The following is a 19,194-nucleotide window of genomic DNA, read 5'->3' as shown; positions in this document are numbered from 1 at the left end:
AATCTGAACCCACGGCTGTGTGATGCCAGTTCCCGTTATTTAAGAAGTGGAGGAGCTATGGGAAGTTAGGTAATACGTTTCACAACCAGTCAGCAACTGATGTTTGCAGCAGCAGACTCCACAGCTCTGAGGTCCCGCTGAACCATGCAGACGCCCCAAGGTGGGGAGTCGAAAGCCCAGGGCCAAATCCCGGCCCTGCTCTTTGCTGAAGTGTGACCTTGGCCCAGTATTCCCTCAGCCTCCGTTTCGGATCCTCTGCTGCTATTTCCCTCGTGTGATTGCCTGGCAGGCAAAGCTCCATCATTGCGCCTGCATGCACCGCGAGCGAGCGCTAGCGGTTGCACGCCTTGTTAGCTCTGTGGTCGCGTCGGAGGCTGCCAAACCGGTTTCGGAGGGTGAGGGGTTAAGCGCTCCTCGCTGCTCGCTATTCGGCCCCTAGAATTTGCTGCCAGAGCTGGATTATATCCAGCCACACACTTCTGCCTACAGGGGCACTCCTGGGAGTCCACACAGTTTGTTCATTCAGGGAACAGCTCCAAGCTGGGTCCGCCCCAAGCCAAGAGGGTATGCTGCTGGGAGCACTTAGGGGACTTAGCCTAAGGCCTGGCTCCTGCAGGGGCCTGAGCCCTGGAGAACCCGAGAGGGTCAGGGTTCAACTATGGCAGGGGCAAGGTAGGAAGGAGAGAATTTAAAGGATAGTAGATGAGCTGGTGATGTATCTCAGCACCTGCCTGGCAAGCACAAGGTTCTGAGTTCGATTCTGATCCCTAAAAGACAAACAAATAAATGGGGCGGGTAAACACCAGGCAGAGGGGAAGGATGTGACTGAAATTCCGGAAACCTGTATAAAGAGGGCTTTGTCCACCTGCGGGAGGAGCTGAATATTTTTCCTGGGCCGATGGAGATGTGTAAGGAGGGAAGAGTGTAGATCTGACTTAAAAAAAAAACAAAAAAACAAACAAACAAAAAAAACCAACTCTGCCACAGGCAATCTCGTAACACACAAGTTTTAGATTTTGAGGAATGGAAGCTCAAACAGGTTCAGGACTGCTTCAAGGACAAGAAAACAGCTTGAACTCAGCCTTCCTGCCACGGGGCGGAGACTTGGCTGCGGCCAGAAAAAGGCTGCCAACCAGCTGTTTGCCATCTGCCTGGCTCCTGCTGTGGGTGAAAAGACCAACCAGCCTTTTCCTCTGTCAGCTGTGCCTCAGCCACTCCGGGACACCCTCTGTCGGCGAATAGGAGGAAGAACTGCAACTCCCAGCATGCCTTGAGGCGTAATATCCTGCACGTTCGAGCAGGTCGAAGCGGCGCCATTCGCCTGCCACCTACTGGTCAACGGGAAAAACTGCGCCCTTGCTGTGGTGCGCAGGCGTAGAACTGTAGCTTGTGGTAAGCCCCGCGGTAACCAAAATCAACTACACGTCCCAGAAGCCTTTGCTCCGCGGCGGCGCCGGGATCGCGGATGGCTTGGACGGCGTAGGCAGCCGCGGGCCATGGCTTTCGCGGCTGGTTCTCTGCTGGGCCTCGCAGGAAGGTCCGTGACGCAGCTGGGTGGCAGGTGAGTTGTCCCGGAATCGGGAATGAGGGTGGTTCAGGGGCTGGCGCCAGCCTTTCCCCGCCCGCCAGGCCCGACGCCGCGTTGCGCTTTCGTGCCCCGCCGATTACGACTTGGCTTTGTCCCGGCGAGGCTCAGAGAGCTTGGGCGCCGCGCCGCGGTGACATTACGCTCCCGCTGACCTTCCTCGCCGTCTCTCCGTCCCCACAGGTGGCTCCAGCCCCGGCTGTGGCTGAGGCTTCCCGCCCCGCTGCAGGCTCGGGGCAAGGCGCGCGGGAACGAATACCAGCCGAGCAACATCAAGCGAAAGCGCAAGCATGGCTGGGTCCGGCGGCTGAGCACCCCGGCCGGCGTCCAGGTCGTGCTGCGCCGCATGCTCAAGGGGCGCGCGTCGCTGACTCACTGAGGACCGCGACCCCCGAACCTCGGCAGTGTGCGAGCGTGGACAGGAGTGCACCCAGATTACGAGGCTGGCCTGAGGGTTTTGGGAGGACTGGAAATGGGGGTGTGGCAGCCATGCTTGGCCAGGCCCCCCTGATGCGTTTGCACATTGGAGGCTTCCGCACCCAAGCAGCCGTCTACGGAAGCGAACTGTGCGCTCTGTGTCTCCCACGCAGCGTGACCGCCGGCCATCCGCGGCCCTCTGCCTCCCCCGAGTTACTCAGACGCTGATCTCAGGCATTGGATTATTTTCTGTGAATATTTCAGGCCGCCATCTCTGAGATAAGGGATCTTGAAAGCATAGTCAACGAATTCCTGTCTTCACTAAATGATCAGTGGTTTCTAAATATAATTAAATGTCTACTACGTGCCCAAATCTCTACTTTAAAAAAATATTGTAACTCACAGGTCCCCTCTACCTGCCCTGAGGGTGTTGGTGCCACCATGGGCAAGGCCTGACCTCCAGGCTGTACCGGGGTTTTTTCCTTTGCGAGCTGCCGTGGTGGAATAATTATACTTTGCAGCTTCTGATTAGCAGTTCGCTGAGCATTTGCTGTGTGTGAGGCATACATTCTTGTTCAGAAGCAGCCATCTCTCTGTCCAGTAGAACAAGTGGTCTTGGACCCAGGCAGTTTGACAGTGGGATTGGGGGTCGGAGGAGCTCACACTGGGCTTTGGGAAAAGTGCACTCTACAGCCTTCCTGAGAAAAGTGGCAGCGTCTTGTGGGAGCCATCGGGTAGAGAGCACAACACAGGTGGATGAGGGAACCTGGAGGGACCTGGAATTTGGGGCTCAGGAAGTGGGGCTGGATCAGTGGGTGACTAGGGAGCCACAGGAGGCGTTTGAGCAAGTCTGAGTTGTCAGAAAGGTAATTCAAGGCCGGGCATGGTGGCCTATGCTTGAAACAAGAGGCTGAGGCGGGAGCAACACTGCACATTTGAGGCCAGCCTGGGCTACATAGTTCAGAGCCAGTCTTAACTATAGGTGAAACCCTGATTTCAAAGACTAAAAAAAGAATAGTTCAAGTAGCTAGTGTGTAGCTGACTACTCAAACCCAAGGATGATTTTTTGTTTGTTTGTTTGTTTGTTTTTGGTATCGGGAATCTACCGCAGGACCTCACGCTTGCCCGGCAGGCGCTGTGCCGCTGAGCTACATTCCCGGCCCTTTTTGTTGTTGTTTTTTTTGAAATAGGGTTTCATATTCTGTTCAGACTGGGGTTGAACTCGCTGTCCTAGCCCAGGAACATCCAACTTACAGCGGCCCTCCGCTTCAGCCTCCAGAGTGCTGAGATTACCGAAGAGAGGGGCACCTACTGCTCCTGTAGTTGTGAACCACAACTCCCATAAGGGCATTGCGGCGTGGCCCCCGCTCACTTCCTGCTCTCTGTGCCTTCCTGGTTCTGGGCGGGGGCTTTGCTTTTTCAACCGAACCTGATAGTGAAGAGAGGAGGCGTGGCAGCCAATGGGTTCGTGTGTTAGCAGGTCTGGCCAATGGAATTACGCAGAGGACTTTCAGTAGGGGCGGGACTAGGGTGAGGGCCAATGGTAGGGCGTGGCGGCGCCATCAGTGTGCGCTGTGCCGCGGCTGGAAGTTGCTGTGCGGCGGCGGCTGAGAAGGCGGCTGTGGTGGCGGCGGCGGCTCAGGCGGCGACGGAGGGAACAGAAGATGGTAAGGGCAGCCGCAGACCCGCGCCTCCTTCCACTAGTCCACAGAGTGCCACGGGACTACCGCCCCTCGTAGTCCCCGCGGCCTCTCATTGCCCTGCCTGACCCCTTCGGGGGTTCTTCCCGACCCTCTCGCCGACCTGTGACCTCCGACCTTCCCTGGAGCTTCCTGCCGTCCCCGTCTCGGCTCGTTCCCCGACCCCTGACCCTAGCTTGGCTCCTAGTCCCTGACAACGCGTCCGTTTCCGGGTCGTAGTTCCCCCCGGAAGTGGCCTGGGTAGGGTGGGGTCCATGGAGACCCCGGTTCGGTCCCCTGCTTGGCGCGGCGGGTCCCGGGCTTCTGTGTCTCGGGGGGCTTGGGAGCCCGGTCGGTGTGCCAGGGAGGAGGAGGGGGCTTGACACACGATGTGCGGGGCTTTGTCGCCAGAGGAAGTGCGACATCGCCAGCCATAGCCGGACCCTCCCCCATCCTGGGCCGCCCGGTCACCGGAGGGTTTGCCGCCTCTCTCCCATTCCGGCCTCGCTCCGGTAACAGGGGTCTGGGAACGGACCTCGCGGGACTGTGACGTTCAGAGAAGCAGCGTCGCATCGCGCCCGGGATGCGACTTTACAGAGTGAAGCGGTGACATACCTGGCTACGTCGGCCCTTCACCTCCAAGTGAACCTCACAGACCGCCGGGAGCTAGAAACCCCCGGCCTGCCGGGGGGTTCAGTGCTTGGTGGCCTCACCTGTGGCGTGGGGTGAGGCGGGAATCCTCACAGTTGGCGCCTCGCAGGCCAGGGGAGTCCTGGTCCGGGTGACTGCAGCCTCCGGCCCAGTGTCGGGGTGTGGGGAGCAGGGATCGGATGGTGAGCCACATGTGCGACCCCCAGGTTGTCCTTAGTTAATTGTTGCCACGCCTGCGCGGGCCCCCTCGTTCCCAGCCTGAGGGGTCCAGCGCTGCCACCTCCGAAGCATTCCACAGTCCATCCCTGGTTCCCACCCTGGCCCAGCTGGCCACCGTCCGCCCCGATGCTTGCCCAGCTCCACCGGGTCTCTTGGCCACTACCCTACCCCTTTGGCAGATCTTACTTGGTCTAGAATCAGGAGTTTTTATTTTATCTTTAGTTTTTAATCTGTTGTGACAGGGGCTTACTACATAGTTCAACCTGGCTTTGAAGTTGCTATGTAGCCTGCGCTGGCCTTCATCTCCCAGATACTCTCTTGCCTTAGCCTCCCATGTGCTGGGATTGCCAGGCTACACGATCATGCCTGGTAATGGAAAAAGTTTTTAAAGTAGTGAATGAAATTGCAACGGTTGTTAATTTATAGCCCCCTCCTGGGGCTTCTTGTGTAGCCCTTTAGGAACGCAGCCCTGTCCTTTTTCCCTGCCCACCTCTGTGACCTCATCTCCCACTCTGCAAGCCCCTGTCCCACTGCCCCAGAGCCTTTGTACATGCTAGCCTTTCTCCTATAAGCACCTCTTTCTCTCCAGATCCATTTCTGACTCAGGAGCTAGAATTTTTCATCATGATTTCTTGGGTCCCTGTGAGTACTCCCTGGGAAGTACTCATGGGAAGGTGTTCCTGGAGCTTTTGGGGTTGGTCTGGCTGTGGCTGCACAGCTTCTTCCTGGCCCTCGGGCCTTGTTCTGGAGTAGCTCATTGGAAGCAGGGCCACCCCATCTTTGGGAATGTGTTCAGCCCCACCGCTTGGGCACTCTGAGCCACAGCTGTCTGCCTAACATGGCCCCCTGTACTGACTCGTGGTCATGGGGAACCAGGGGAAGGGATGCAGCTAGGATGGAGTGTGTTCCACCACAGTTACTTGCCCTTCCTGTGCTCTCAGCCAGTGAGGCTGCTGTGCAAATTAGAGACAGGGACAGTGGCTGAGTAGGGTGGTTTCAGCAGTGGGGTAGTGACTAAGTGCCCCACACAGAGATGGGGACATTCCTGTGAGTGGCAGGAAGCATTTGGGACTGGAGCAGAGAAAAGGCTTCCTCTGGCATTGCCTTCCCTGCTGCCAGACCTGGCCCTCGATGCCCTGGCCTCACCCTGGCTACACTGTCATTTCCCATGCGTTTTGTCCTTGTGCTCCCCACAGGAGGGGGACAGTGGTGGCTCAGGTGGGTGTCCAGTTCTGGCCTGGGTCTTGCTGGGTAGCAGGGGCCTGAGGAGACATGACTCCCTCTGCCCAGGGGTTCTGGGAAGCTGCATCCATCAGGTGCCATCCTCTGGAGCTCCAAGGATTGTGATGGACCTGAGGGTTCTCGCCGGGTGGCCCTGGTGCCTCCATGTGCTTAGGTTCCAGGTGTGTCACCTAATGGGAGGCACCTGGCCCCTGAAATGAGCCACAGCTTCCTCACTTTCTTGGGGTGGGGTGGCAGGCTGTGCCTGACCAAGTTATGAGATTGGGTCCAGCCATGCAGTCCCAGGAGCCCTCTACTGGTAGCACCTCACAGCCTGGCTTCGGAGTCTGAGCCCTGGGACTCAGGGAGAGGAGCACGATGTACTTCTGGAGTGGGAGTCACTGCAGACAGAGTGGTCCCATGGCTGAGCACAGCAGTGGAAGAGGGGAGGGCAGCTGCCCAGGGTCCACTCTGAGGGCCCCAGAGGCATCCCCAGCTGATAGTCACGTGCCCATTGACATCCCTGTAGTGGGGTTTGTGGATGTCCCCTGGAAAGGAAGCCTGGTGCATCACAGTGCAAGCTCTGCTTGGGTGGGAGGCTCAGGGCCCTGACCTGCACTGTGAGAAAGGAAAAAAAAGGGCTTCTAGGTTGCTTTTCTTTCTTTGTTTTTGCCTGCCTGCCTCTCTGCCTGCCTGTCTTTTTCTTCTGGAGATTGAAGAAGGACCCTCAAACTGAGTTACATCCGCAGTCTTTTATTAAAACCTTTTTTTAGTTTGTAATTTTGAGGCAGAGTCTGACTCAGTTGCCCAGTTTGTGCTTGAACTAGTGATTTTCCTGCCTCAGCCTCCCAAAAGTGTGGATCCCATGGGTAAGTCATCGCCATGGTGCTAGGAGGCTCTGGAAACTTGGGCTCCTGTGCCTGACACACCCCTTCTCATTGTAATCCCACTGGCACAGGAGTTCTTAGCACTGACAGGTGCGGCATCTCAGGTCTCTGTCTCAGGAGCACCAAGGATGGCCCAAGCCACACCAGGGTAGGGTATGCGGGGAGCACCACTGGGCCATGTCCTGCCAGCTGCCAGTTTGAGGCAGGTGACTATGTATTTGCTGTGCTGTAATTGTTTAGATGGTGATTTTTTGAGATAGGGTCTCTGTAGTTCAGGCTGGCTGTGAACTCACTATGTAGCCAAGACTAGCCTCGAACTCATGGTGATCATTCTGCCTCAGCCTCCAGCTGTGTTTATGAGACAAGGTCTTGCTGTTTTGGCCAGGCTGGCCTAGAGCTCATGATCCTCCTCCCCAGTGCTAAGATCAGGGGGCTGAGCTTTTTTCTTGGCTGCAGTGTGACTTGGCACATGGCATGCTCTCGCTGAGCCTTGGTTTCTCTGCTGCTTGCCAGGTTCTGGGGGACCTCCTGTGCAGACTGGACAGTGCCCCAGCTGGTGCAGCACAGAGGCACCTGGGACGAGGCTTATTTCTGCCCTCTGTCTTCCAGGCAGACTTTTTGAAAGGATTGCCCGTCTACAACAAGAGCAACTTTAGTCGCTTCCATGCTGACTCTGTGTGCAAGGCTTCGGTGAGTGTGTTCCGGGGCACCGGGCGGGTGAGTGGGCGGGCCTTGGGGTGCTGGGCGCGCCTGAGCCTCACTCCTCCCGCAGAACCGACGCCCCTCCGTCTACCTGCCCACCCGAGAGTACCCGTCAGAACAGAGTGAGTGGCCCTGGCCTGGTCTCGGGCAGGTGCACGCGGCCCCCGCAGTCCTGCCCTCGTGTCCCTGATTTGTCCTTTTGAGGTGCTGGGACCCCATGAGGACCCTGACAGCCTGGGGTGGCAGTAGGGACCTGCCCGGCGGAGGACGCCATAGAGCGGGACATGGACATGATTTTCAGAGTGTGACGGGAACTTGTGCTGGCTACAGTGGCAGCTGCCTCTTCTGCCAGCACTGGGAGGCCGAGGCAGGAGGATCACAAGTTTCAGCCTTGCCCCAGTGGCTTAGTGACTTAGTGAGGCCCTGTCTTGAAAATAAGGGGTAGGGGTGCAGCTCCCAGGCGAGGGGCATCCTCCACTGAATTCATCGCTAGCACTGCAGAAAGAAAAAAGCTGAGCCCCTGAGAGCCCACAGCTGAGCTGGTCAGCTGGGGCTGCCCATGTATGTGCACCTGCGACCTAGGCTGGGAGCAAGCCCGAGCCCTGTACGGGGCTGGGGCCGGGGCCCGGGCTGGGGAGGAACGGGCTGTCTACCTCTGCTGCTTTCTTTTCCTTTCAGTCATTGTGACAGAAAAAACAAACATCCTCCTACGGTACCTACATCAGCAATGGGACAAAAAGGTACGGCACGTGGGGTTCAGGTGCTGGGGAGTAAGGTGGCACAGGTTCTGAGTGATTTAAAGCATGACTGACAGAGGATTTGAGTGGGTCCTTTAGGGCTCAGTAGGAGTTTACCTGGTGCTCCAGGAGATGGCAGAGGTTCCAGAGGAAGAAGCAGGGGCCATAGGAGCCTGGTATGGGGAGGTGTTGAGCTTGGCCTGGCCTCTGTAGTCTTGACATTTAGTGGCTTTGTCGCTGTGCCCTTGAGTCTCTGCCTTTCTGCTGTGTCGAGGGTAGGCTGGCAGCCCGTGATTACAGATGCAGGTGACACAAGAGGTAGCACATAGTGAGGGTTCAGCTTTCCACTCTGGGAGGCTGAGGTAGGAGACTCACCAGTTCTGGCTTAGTGAGACCTGTGCCACAGTAAATAAAAAAGGCCAGATGTGGGGCACAGCGCAGTAGAGCCCCTGGGTGCCATTTCCAGAGTAACAGGGTCACACAGGGCTATCTACCGTCTGCATCACTCAGGGGCTAGGGCCTCAGAGCTGCTGTTGGTGTAGGGACCCATCATCCCTGGTCTGGACCTCAGCTGCCAGGAGAGGGGGCTCCTGAGGGGAGGCAGGGTACCAACTGCCCCAGGGTCCCCCACTCAAACCCTCCCTCCCACAGAATGCTGCCAAAAAGAGGGACCAGGAGCAGGTGGAGCTGGAGGGTGAGAGCTCGGCGCCACCCCGCAAGGTGGCGCGGACGGACAGCCCCGACATGCATGAGGACACCTAGGCCACCTCAGCCCCGAGCGTAAGCGCCCGCCTGCCTGCCCCGCTGCACCCTCCCGCCCCTTCCACACCGCGTCAACCTCATAGGAGCCGATGTATTTATTTCCTCGAGTTTTTATTTATGCTGTAACACGTGTCACGCGTGGGTCCCGGGGACTCAGACCCAATAGTGAGATGTCCGTAGATACTTTCCCAGTTGCTGGTCCACCACCTCCCCCAGGTCCCCAGCCCAGCCCGGGCAGCCCGAGTGTCTGGAGCTGGGGTCCTGCCGCCACTGGGTGGCAGGGCTGGGGCCAGGTGGGGACAGCCATGCCGCCCAGTGTGTCCTCTGCAGGCCGCCATGGCCCTCACCCCGCGCTGGCGGTTTTACCATGGACTCACGTGTGCTCCGTGTCCACCCCAATAAAGGATCTTTCCTACTCCACCTCGAGTCTTTGCTCCGCCCACCTCAGCCTTGGAGGACGGAGCCAGGGGTTCCAGTGTTGTCCTGTCATCACCATGGGGACTGACGATTCTGTCCCGAGCTTGCTGTGGCCATGCCACAAGGCCACCATCACCATGTCCCTTGGCTCAGAGAGACAGCGTGGGTCCCTGGACACTGCCCAGCAGGTTGCATGCAGGCAACCGGGCCATGGATAAGGTTATGCACTGTGGCTGCGGCCTCGGGGTAGAGTGGCTTGATCTGACCCAGGTCCACACTCTGAGCCCACTGGGCCCTGGTGGTGGCTGGGGCTCTGGGGACAGTGAGGACATTGGGCTGCAGTCATAGCTGGTTGTGTTAGCTGAGCTGCAGGAGTTCCTGTCCCTGTGCTGTGCCCTAGCTGTCCCAGCTCCGGGTATGGCTGGGCTGTGCCATCTGAGGGCTTACCTGCTCAGGTCAGCCCAGGGTGGTGCTTGGTGTCCCCTGGTTGGTGACAGATAGTGGGGCATGGTAGAGTGGGCAGTACTCCTCTCGGGTGTCCAGGTCTGAGGAGCTGGTCCCTGTCCTCTGTCCTGCCCTGCCTCTCTCAGCCTCGCAGTGCCCTGAACAGCGATACTCATATCCTCTTCCCCACATAGGGGCCAGTGATTCCCATTGGCCTGCTGTCCCATGCCAGGCCACCCCAGGTCCCCCTGTGTGTTGGACACAGGGTCCCACTACAGGTGCCTCCCAGAGGCAGCTGTATCTCTTCTGGTCCCTGACACCCCTGCCTGGGCCATCAGCTGGTCTCCAGCACTCAAGATTGCTTCCTTTGTTGAGGGTGCTGGCCTGGGTTACGCCCATTGTGGGAAAGCCCACGGGCTCCAGGGCCCAGTCAGCCTGGCCAACCACCACAGGCCTGAGCTCAGCATGCACGCTCACCTTGGCCACTGTCGAAATAGACTTTTTATTGCAATGATGCCATTTTACAAAAATATGACAAAATAAATTAAAAACAAATAAATAATTGCCTATTCTGTGGGGGTGTGAGGGCTCCTCTGGTTCCCCCTTTCTGGTTGAAGAGAAGATGCCAGGGGCAGTGTGCTGGGGGGGTGGGGGCGGCGCCTGGCTGCCCACCGTTGCATATGTTGGGAGGTGGCAGGCACCTAGTGCCAGCCCCCTGGCCAGCACACTGCTTGAGGGCTGGGGCTGGGCCCAGGGCCAGGATCAGGGGCCTCTGGGGGCTCCAACGGCGGCGGTGGCAGCAGCAGCGGGAGGCTGTAGAAGCTGACGTCCCCTGGTAGGGGCTGTGGTGGGGGCGCGGGCACAGCCAGGGCGCAGGGTGGGCACTCGGTGGTGGCGGCCGGTGGGCTCAGGTGGGGGGCAGCGGCCTCGCCCCCACAGCCCCAGGGTGGGTCCCACTGCCAACAGCCCGCAGGTGGCGTCGGGGGCTGGGAGCGAGGCACAGGGCTCCGGCTGCGGCGCGTGTGGAGGGCAGGGGTGCCCTCAGGGCCTGGCGCTGTCCCTGCGGAGGCGAGAGGGGCCGTTCCGGGGCCTTGTTGCCCGTCGGCCCGTAGCTCCCGCCCAGCTCAGGCACCAGAAAGGCCTTATTGCTTGGATGGGTCAGGTGGGGCCGATGGGCCACCATCCTGGGTGTCTTCAGGGCATCCCTGCCTGGGGCTGGGAAGGGTCTGCAGGGATTCCCTCTGACTTCTGTCTATGTCCCTGTCCTGCTGTGGCCTGCTGGGGCAGGAGCTGTGGCCCCTCATTGGGCTTTTGAATGGGATTTGCATAGAAGCTGGAGGTCCAGGCCCACAGGGAGTCAGCGCAGCCTGTGGTGGGCAGCCTGTGGTGGGTGGAGGGTATACCCCTGGGGTGCAGGTTGGAGCCCTGTGGGAGTTGGGGGGTGGGTGGGGCTGCTGTCCCTCAGGCCACTCCCTGGGGCAGCCACCCTCCCACCCTGGGTGCATCGAGCATCCCCACCCCCGAGTTAAAGCTTGTGACCTGAGCTTTCTTCTTCGGGCCGGGGCGCTTCTCGCTCCTCAGCCGAGGCCTCCTCTGCAAGCCCGCTCCTCGGGGCCCGGCTGCCACCACTGCTGCCACCACCGGGGGCCGTGTCCTGCCGGGCCTGGCCGCCTGTACCTGCCCCGTTGGTCTCGGCCCGCGCCCCACCGAAGGGGAAGAGCTTGGTGGCGTGGAAGGCCTTAGGGGGTGAGTGGCTGCGCTCAGGGTCCCGCCGGGCCTCAGGAGACTTGAGGAACTTGAAGCTGAGGAAGGCGGGTAGGCGGGTGTCCCCGCCGGTGGGTGACTGGGCAGGGGCTGGCCTGGGTGTGGGGCCCGCAGCAGCACCCCCTGAGCCGGCTGTGGCCCCCGATGACAGGAACTTGCCCTGCAGTGGGATGATCTGCTTCAGCTTCATGACGTTGTTGGATGCCAGCAGGGACCCAGGGCGCTTGGGCCGCTCCTGCCCATGGCTGCCCACACCACTGCCCTTGGCCTTTGCCGAAGTCTTCTCAGAGTTCACGGCGTCTGACCCGGAACCCTCGGCCCTCGCCTCATCCCGGCCGGCCTCACGCTCCCTGCGGGTGTGGTGCTCTGCGTGGCGCTGCCGCTCCTCCTCCTCCCGCCGCCGCCGCTGCTGCTGCTGGTAGCGGTGCTGGGCCTGGCGTTCGTGTCTCTGCAGACAAGAGTTGGGCGTTAGCCGGCTGGCAGGGAGATCTGAACATTCATTGGGCATCCACTGGACCCCTCAGCGGCTCCTGGGGCTCCCTGCCAAAGTGAGGGCAGATGCAATGCCCACCGGGTGCCACCTGGGCCATGCCAGGTTTTCCAGGCAGGGTGGGCAGGGATCCAGATGCCAACTGGACACAGCAGAATCCCTGGCCACACTGTCAATTTCTAGGAGCTGGGAAGAAAACCCATGTTTGCTGGCCACCAGCTGTCCTGGTCAAGACTCAGGCTGTCCAGAAGCCTGCGGGGAATAGGCCCCGAGTCCTTGGACCTCTCTTGGGGGCCTGAAGCCTCAAGGACCTGGAATCAGGACGGCTCTGATTGGCCTGAGCTGCAGCCACCCCGTGCAGGAGATGCCCCTGGTTCCATCCCCACGTCCGGAGGAGACGTTGCAAAAAGCATCAGGACTAGTTCTGGGGCCATGGCTGCTGGGCCCACAGCAGGGCCCGTAGGGATAGCCTTGTGTCCTGTGCTCAAAGCAGCAGCTGTGCTGCCAAAGGATGGAGGAACAGGCTGGTACCCTCCAAGGGGCACCCAGGTACAGTCCCAGGATGGCCAGGCTTGTGCCCCAGGTCCCTGGGCAGCTGTTCTGGACACTGAGGCCCCCAGAATCCCTCTTAGAGGGCTGTGGGGTAGGCGCCAAGCCTGTGCGCTCCACCTTGCCGTTGAGTCCCACGCTGTGAGAACCGTAGGCCAGGTGTGCAAGTCAGCCTGGTCCCGAAACAAATGAACAAATAGAAAACATAAAAGGGCAGAGTCTGTGAGTGTTCAGTACAGGTGCTTTTCTCTTCTCTCAGCGCTGAGGTTTGAATCCAGCCATTCATGCTGGGCAGCACTCAGCCTGTCATGTATGTGCTTTGAGATGGGGTGTAGCTAAGTAGCCCTGGGTAGTTGTCTCCAGTGCTGGGATGAGGACTTTCGGTCTGTGGTTTGCCAAGCCCTGGAGGGGCCACAGCCACCTGCATACTTCCTTCACACCAAGCACTGCCCACCGCAGCCCACGCCCACATGCAGGCCCATCTGCCCAGGCTTCCTACCTTGAAGGCCTCTCGTCGCTGGTACTCAAGCTTGGCCATTTCCTCAGCCACCCAGCCTGGGATGTCAGGAATAGCCACATGGATGAGGTACTTGAGGAGCAAAGCAAAGTGCTGGGGACACAGACAGGAAGCTGCAGGCCCTGGTGGCACTGCCCGGCACCCCACGCCTGCCCAGGCTGCCAGGGCACACCTCGAGCACCACCACAGACACGATGGCCGCTTCTGGGCTCAGCCAGGGGAAGAGACGCTGCAGCTGCCCGCATTGCCCGATGAGGTAGCAGTTCACCACGATGGCCAACACGCCCATGGCCTCCATCACCTTCTGCAGGGGCTTGGACTCAGTGGGCTGGGCTGGCTCTCAGCCTGGTCCCTGCACCGAACCCAGGATCCCTACCACCTGGTTGGTCCGGCCTACCTGCCATTGGCCAATGCTCTCCACACGCTGGCCAAAGGGCCGCTGCAGGCCAGTGCACAGCTTGAAGGCGTCGCTGCGGATCTCGATGAGGTTGTTGATCAGGGCGCAGAGCGCGGCCAATGGGAAGGCGGATGAGAAGAGCACAACGTAGCCGAACTGCACGAACATCTCCTGGTAGTCCTGGAAGGTGTCCTGTCAGAGGTGCGCAGGTGGGTGGGCAGATGGTGAGGGCAGGGCAGGCACCTTCTGCTGGGCTTGCACCCTGGCCACCACCTCTGCCTCCGTACCACACCTCATACTTCTTCATGCAGCTTTCCAGCTCTGCCTGGGTAAGCTGGGGTGAGTGCTCCTCCTCTGGTGGATCGATCCAAGAGGAGCGGTTCTGCCGCTTCTGTCTGGCTGCTGGGTCACCTGGTCCAGGGTCTGGGTCTTGGCCTCCCTCGGGGCCTTGGTCCTGGCTCTCGCCCCCAGCCCGACGGAGCAGGATGGTTGGGGGCTCGCACTCAGGGATCCTGGGAAGCCCCTCTGCCTCGTCATCGTCATCCTCGGCCAGGGTGAACATGGCTGGCTCCAGCCCCCTCTCCACCATGGTGGGACTGCCCTCTTCCAGGAGGGCTTCTGGGCTGGGCCCAGGCCGGTGCCGCCCGGCCCCCCGCTCGGCAAAGCTGACCTTCTTCAGCCGGAGCCCGCAGTCCAGCAGCCCACCATCCTCACCCTCATCGTCATCATCCTCATCCTCGTCGTCCTCCTCCTCCTCGTCCTCGGCACCCCCAGGCCCTTCCCGCACCTCCCCTCCCTCCCCTGCTGGCCTGCTCTCCACAGCGCTTGTCTCCTCCTCCTCCTCGGGTGCCCCACAACCCCCGCTGAGACACCTTCGGCCCCCCGCCCTGCTGCTGCCCTCGTCAGCCTGGGGTTCAAGGTGGCGGGGCAAGGGGCACCGGAGGCTGAGACCGCCAAGCAGGGCCCGAACCATCCCTGCCAGGGCCTGGAGGCCAAGCTCGCCTCGGCGAAGGTGGCCATAGAGGTGGGGCTGCAGGACCTCGCGCACATTTTGCAGGAACTGGCGGGTGATCAGCAGGGTGGCCAGCATCTGGGGGGATGGGGAGAGGCTGCGTGGGGGCAGGGGGCCAGGACTGGCACAGGGCACCCACGTTCAGCACTTGGCCACGTTCACAGCCACAGAGCACAGCCAGGCTGGAGAAGCACGTGGGCATGGCACGGAACACTCCACCCCCAGGGCTCTTGGGCACCTGAGGCCCTGGGCTCATCTGCTGCATGGATCCTCGGCACCCCAGCCCCTCTGCACATGCGCCCAGCACAGCTCCCGCCCACCCGGCCAGGCCCATGGCCTTGCCACCTGCCCGTACTTTGGCCCGGGCTGAGAGCAGGAGGCCCTGGAGGGAGAGGAGGAGTAGGCGGAACCGCAGGGCCACGAGCGGGACCAGAACTGCCCGCAGCTGCCGCTCGAGGCTCTGGGACAGGGACAGGACGAGCAGGAGCTGTGGAGGGACCGACGAACAGATGGACAGACAGATGGACAGGCAGAGAGAGGACATACAAATGGACGGACGGACAGAGAGGAGAGAAGGATGGAGGAGGGAGGGGAGAGACCGGGAACCCTGGGAGCCCTGGGACCCCTGGGCCAGGTCCGGCCCCTCGTGGCTGCCGCTGGCGCAGTCTCACCTCCTTGAGACGCTCCATGTCCTTGAGGTAGAAGCCGATGTAGAAGAGGCTCAGGTAGGAATTGACAAACTGGAACTGGGGGCAGGAGGGAGGGAGGGAGGCAGGTAGTGGTCACCCCCAGTTCTGGCAGGTCCCCGGTGCCTTGCCTGTAGCGGCCACTCACCAAAACAACCTTGATGATGAGATGCTTCTCATAGGCACTCTCCAGCCGGTAATTCTCTAGGGGCCGAGGAGGGCCATGAGGAAGGCTGGTTGGGCTGCCCAAAGCCGTAGGGACCCCCTCCCCTGCAGAGCGTACCCATGTCATTGAGCCAGATGGCTAGCTTCTTGTAGCCCTCGGCGCTCACACTAACCAACAGGGCCAGCACGACCTTGGGCAGGAAGTGGGCCAGGCGCGGCAGCCCTTTCACGTGCAGTACCAGCTCCTAGGGCAGGCGGGGGTGTGGTCAAGGTGGGCCAGCAGGTGGGCCAGGGCCAGGGCCAGGGCCAGGGCACCAGGTCACCTGCAGCTGGAAGCAGCCGAGCATGAGTAGGAAGACGCAGGCCAGGCAGGCCAGGCAGAGGGGCAGGCTCACGAGCAGCTGAAAGAGCAGCCGCTTCCAGGGTGGGTAGTAGAACTCCTCGGCGTGGGTCACTGGGCTGATGCGGCGCACGCCCTGGTGGTGTGGGGGGCCTTGAGGTCAGAGGGCTGCCCCACTGCAGACTCCCTCTCAATTTGGTTTCCTCCAGGATGCCCTTGCCCTGGGTGCCCCTTTCTCTCAGAGCCCCTGCTGCACCACCAGCCCACCCTGTGCACCCAATTGACTTTCCCCACTTCTCCTACATTCACAGCTGACCCTGAACTGGGGACGTGGCTCCTCCACAGCCTCCCCAGGTGAGTCCAGCGTCCCCCACTTGTAGGCCAGCTCTGCACCCCTCCGTTTCCACTCCTCCAAGAACAGTGTTGACCAGATCACATTGAAGAGAGCAAAAACTACGCAGGACACGTCACGGCTTGTCTGTGGGTGCCAGCGCAGTGACGGCTGTCAGGCTGGTGGCATGAGGAGGGTTTCCCGGAGCACCACCTCCCCAGACCCACCTGCTACCTGGTCAGCCTCTGTGAACGTGTATAGCACAGAGCCAAAGACAGCTGGGTATACCATTGCAGATGTGTAGAAGCCCAGCCAGGCAAAATACATGGCAATCTTCACGCCGAAGTAGTCGCAGATGTCGTCTGCCAGGGTGATGGGGATCCAGTCATCTCCCTCTGCCTCTCAGGGCTCTGGCCTGTCCCCACCTTGCCCCTAGCCCTAGCCGCACCTAGAGGCTGATTTTCACACACCGCCTGCACCCAGGACTTCATGAGGCGGTTCAGGATGCGCTGCTCATGCACAGGGAACACCTGCTGGATGATCCCGCGGGCCGCCAGCTCGGGGACTGCAGGAGGATGGAAGGAGTGACGTGGCCTCGCCTGTTCCCGTCCCGCCAGAACCCAAGTCGAAGCTGTGCCTGCTCTCAGACCCTAGGAGCTCTTCCAGGGGAGGAGGGCTGGGTGGACAGACATCTCCTTCTCCAGAGTTCAGAAACGCAGGAGTTGCCAGGAAAGGGCGGGCACCCGGAGGGCAAGGCCCCATGGGAAACCACGTGTTAAAGGCACCTGACCTTAGTTTGTGGCCATGCCTAAAAAAGCTGGCACGAAGCTCCCATCTGAAGGTGAACGTTGATTGATTTCATAGGGGGGAAACCAAGGCCCAGGCCTCACCACACAGAATGCCGAGCGCTGTCCACGGTCCTGACCCATCTTATCCCAACTCGGAAAAGAACCTAGGCCAAGCCCACCTCCCAAGGGATAAGCCCAACCCCTTTGCAAAGGCCACGCCCGTCAACACGCTGATTGGCCAGAACCCATTCTCAGCGACCACACCCCTAGAATTCATTGGTTGACCTTTTCACTAATGCCTCGTCAGTTGCCCTCAAGCCCCGCCCTCTTGCCCCCGTCCCACCCATCTTGTTGACTGTGATTGGAGGGTCGACCCCGCCTCGCTCACTGATTGGCTGGTCTTCCAGGAAGCGCACGTTGTGCAAGGCCTCCCCTTGCTTGGCGCGCAGGTTCTGCAGCCAGAAACGGATGATGCTCTGGCGCTCCTGTTTGGGACAGGGTGTGAGCTGGGTGAGCCACCTGGGGCCTGGGGCGCCCTGCGGGCAGGAGCCGGCCCCACCTGGGAGGTGAAGAAGCGCATCTCGCTCTCTACGTTCTCGTAGATGAAGTCCTCTTCGCAGGAGAAGCCTCGGGTACCGCCGCCGAACTCGGCCTTCACGGCCTTGCGCAGCCCCAGCTCATCGGCGCCTCTGAGCAGGCTGCGGGGAGGGCAGGGGCTCACAGGGGGCCCGAAGGGACGCGGGGCAGCCCAGGGGCGGGGCAGGGGCAGGCACTCGCCTCTCGTAAGTGGCGGTGACGAAGAAGGCGTAGGCGCGTGTGTGGCGATGGTGGCGGACTTGCACGATGAGCTCGGGGATGCCCACGCGGATGTGGTTCAGTAGCCAGAGCAGCGTGTGGTCGTCGGTCGTGTCTGCCAAGGGGCATAGGCACCGATGGCTCTCGCCACGGGAGGCCCCGGGGCTTTGTACCCCCTCCGCTCCGGAAGGCTGAGTCAGGAAGCCCGTGGGTACCTGGGAAGGTCATGAGCACGTCGCAGTTCTCCGTGGGCACCGTCTTCATCCATGCTTTGTGGGACACGAGGTAGCGCCCCGCCTGAAGCAGCCGCTTCCCGAAGAGCTTCTCTGGAGGTTAGGGGACAGGGGAGCAGGAAGGGATCAGACCACTGGGGCCAAGACTCTCGAATGCGACTTCCAGCTCCCCAGCACTCTGCATGACATTGGAGGCCCGCCGTACTGCCTGGGCTTGTTTTCCTCTCGTCCTTGCCAGGCCCTGCCCTTCTCCGCCTGCCTTTACCCATCTTACTTATGCTCGCCCCCTCCGCCTTCAAGTCCACAATCGCGGGGCGCCACTAGCAGCCCCGAGCAGGTGCTTAACCACCTAGGACAGCAGCCCGGGAGCTGGGCGCAGCGCTTGCCCTTTCACTCTGGTGGGGAAACTGAGCCCCAGAGCCTTAAAGCCACACACCCAAGGTCACACAGCCGAGCTGGGGTTCGAACCCGGGCCTGCGGGTCTCCCGGTGCTCCACGGAGAGGCCGGAGCGTCCCTGCCTGCGCGATCCCGAAGACCAGGTGGCCAGGTCCCCGAGGGGCGTAACCGGGCCTGGCCGAGCCCACCGTCCGCCGCAGGTTCCTGCAGCCCCGAGGATCAGCGGGTCCCGAGTGGAACTAGGCCGGAAGATGGCCTGATTGCACCCTACGCCTCCGCGCGGTCGAGCAGTCGCACACATGACATACCTAGCACTCCGGAGGCGGGGGCCGCAGGCTCGCCCTCTGGCGGGGGTCGCTTGTCCCGCTCCGCGTCCAGGACCGCGCCCCCGGCGCCCGAGGTGGGCTCCGCCATGGCGAGTTGGGTCAAGCTTTGCGCGCGGCCCGGGCGCCGGGGGGCCGCGAGCGCATGGGGCCGAACGCGGATGAGACAAAGGCCGCGCCCGCCCGCGCCGCTTCGTCCCCGCTCCCGGCGCTGCTTCTCGTCCCCGCCCGCGCGGAGCCAGCTCCCTCCCAGCCAGCGCGTCACTCTGGTTCTCAGCGCTGCCTGCCTGCACACTCTGGTTCTCGGGCCTGCCCGCGTGGTTCTCTGGGCTTCATCGCCGCCCGCCCAGTCTAATCTCTGGTGCTTGTCTCCGCCCGCACCAAGGTGCATTATTCAACTTGTCCCAACCAATATAACCTTCTGGTCTGCGCTCTGGAGCCCGGGTTTCCCGATTTGCAAACTACAGACTGATTGTTTAGCTGCGGTAGGACGTGGGAAGGACAGGCCTGGTCCTGTGAGATTCTGGGAATAGCTCAAGCACCCTAGCAAGAATGGGGTCACTGATGATAGTGGGCCTGCCCCAGGACCTTTGCATTCGCTGCTCAAAGTGTAGGATCTCATGCCTCTCAGCCTACGCTACCCTTACTCCCAGCAAAATTTAAATAAAAACAATTATAGCTTAATG

General features: G+C 60.9%; 3 protein-coding genes across 7 annotated transcripts; 2 read left to right on the top strand and 1 right to left on the bottom strand.

The window, feature by feature from the left end:
- The first annotated feature begins 1,402 nt into the window (after window positions 1-1,402).
- On the top strand, window positions 1,403-2,375 carry Mrpl34 (mitochondrial ribosomal protein L34). Its single transcript, XM_003464187.5, has 2 exons — window positions 1,403-1,561; window positions 1,769-2,375. Exons 1-2 carry the CDS (start codon window positions 1,497-1,499, stop codon window positions 1,962-1,964), a joined length of 261 nt encoding a protein of 86 aa, XP_003464235.2. The 5' UTR covers window positions 1,403-1,496; the 3' UTR covers window positions 1,965-2,375.
- Window positions 2,376-3,512: 1,137 nt separating this feature from the next.
- On the top strand, window positions 3,513-9,280 carry Dda1 (DET1 and DDB1 associated 1). Of its 2 annotated transcripts, none has more exons than XM_003464188.5 (5): window positions 3,513-3,669; window positions 7,269-7,349; window positions 7,432-7,483; window positions 8,040-8,101; window positions 8,750-9,280. In XM_003464188.5, exons 1-5 carry the CDS (start codon window positions 3,667-3,669, stop codon window positions 8,858-8,860), a joined length of 309 nt encoding a protein of 102 aa, XP_003464236.2. In that variant the 5' UTR covers window positions 3,513-3,666; the 3' UTR covers window positions 8,861-9,280. The 2 variants fall into 2 exon arrangements, with proteins under 2 accessions (XP_003464236.2, XP_005001227.1); XM_005001170.4 differs by lacking the exon at window positions 3,513-3,669 and adding an exon at window positions 3,953-4,514.
- A 924-nt stretch (window positions 9,281-10,204) lies between these two features.
- Ano8 (anoctamin 8) lies at window positions 10,205-18,753 on the bottom strand. 4 transcript variants are annotated; one of them, XM_063228088.1, is made up of 19 exons: window positions 18,494-18,753; window positions 17,771-17,881; window positions 17,538-17,670; window positions 17,320-17,458; window positions 17,149-17,245; window positions 16,421-16,537; window positions 16,207-16,334; window positions 15,958-16,119; window positions 15,625-15,777; window positions 15,420-15,546; window positions 15,285-15,340; window positions 15,122-15,196; window positions 14,806-14,937; window positions 13,731-14,528; window positions 13,439-13,630; window positions 13,214-13,342; window positions 13,024-13,134; window positions 11,261-11,933; window positions 10,205-10,781 (listed from the first exon to the last, which is right to left on the bottom strand). In XM_063228088.1, the coding sequence occupies exons 1-19, from the start codon at window positions 18,597-18,599 to the stop codon at window positions 10,423-10,425; spliced, it is 3,798 nt and encodes a 1,265-aa protein (XP_063084158.1). In that variant the 5' UTR covers window positions 18,600-18,753; the 3' UTR covers window positions 10,205-10,422. The 4 variants fall into 4 exon arrangements, with proteins under 4 accessions (XP_063084158.1, XP_063084157.1, XP_063084159.1 ...); XM_063228087.1 differs by having other exon boundaries at window positions 13,214-13,345; window positions 18,494-18,752; XM_063228089.1 differs by lacking the exon at window positions 14,806-14,937 and having other exon boundaries at window positions 13,214-13,345; window positions 18,494-18,751.
- Between the last annotated feature and the right edge of the window lie 441 nt (window positions 18,754-19,194).

This window comes from Cavia porcellus, unplaced genomic scaffold (assembly GCF_034190915.1).
Source record: "Cavia porcellus strain 051 isolate PalLab524CR breed Dunkin Hartley unplaced genomic scaffold, mCavPor4.1 scaffold_17, whole genome shotgun sequence".
Taxonomy (NCBI): Eukaryota; Metazoa; Chordata; class Mammalia; order Rodentia; family Caviidae; genus Cavia; species Cavia porcellus.
This window is presented reverse-complemented; position numbering and strand designations above follow the sequence as displayed.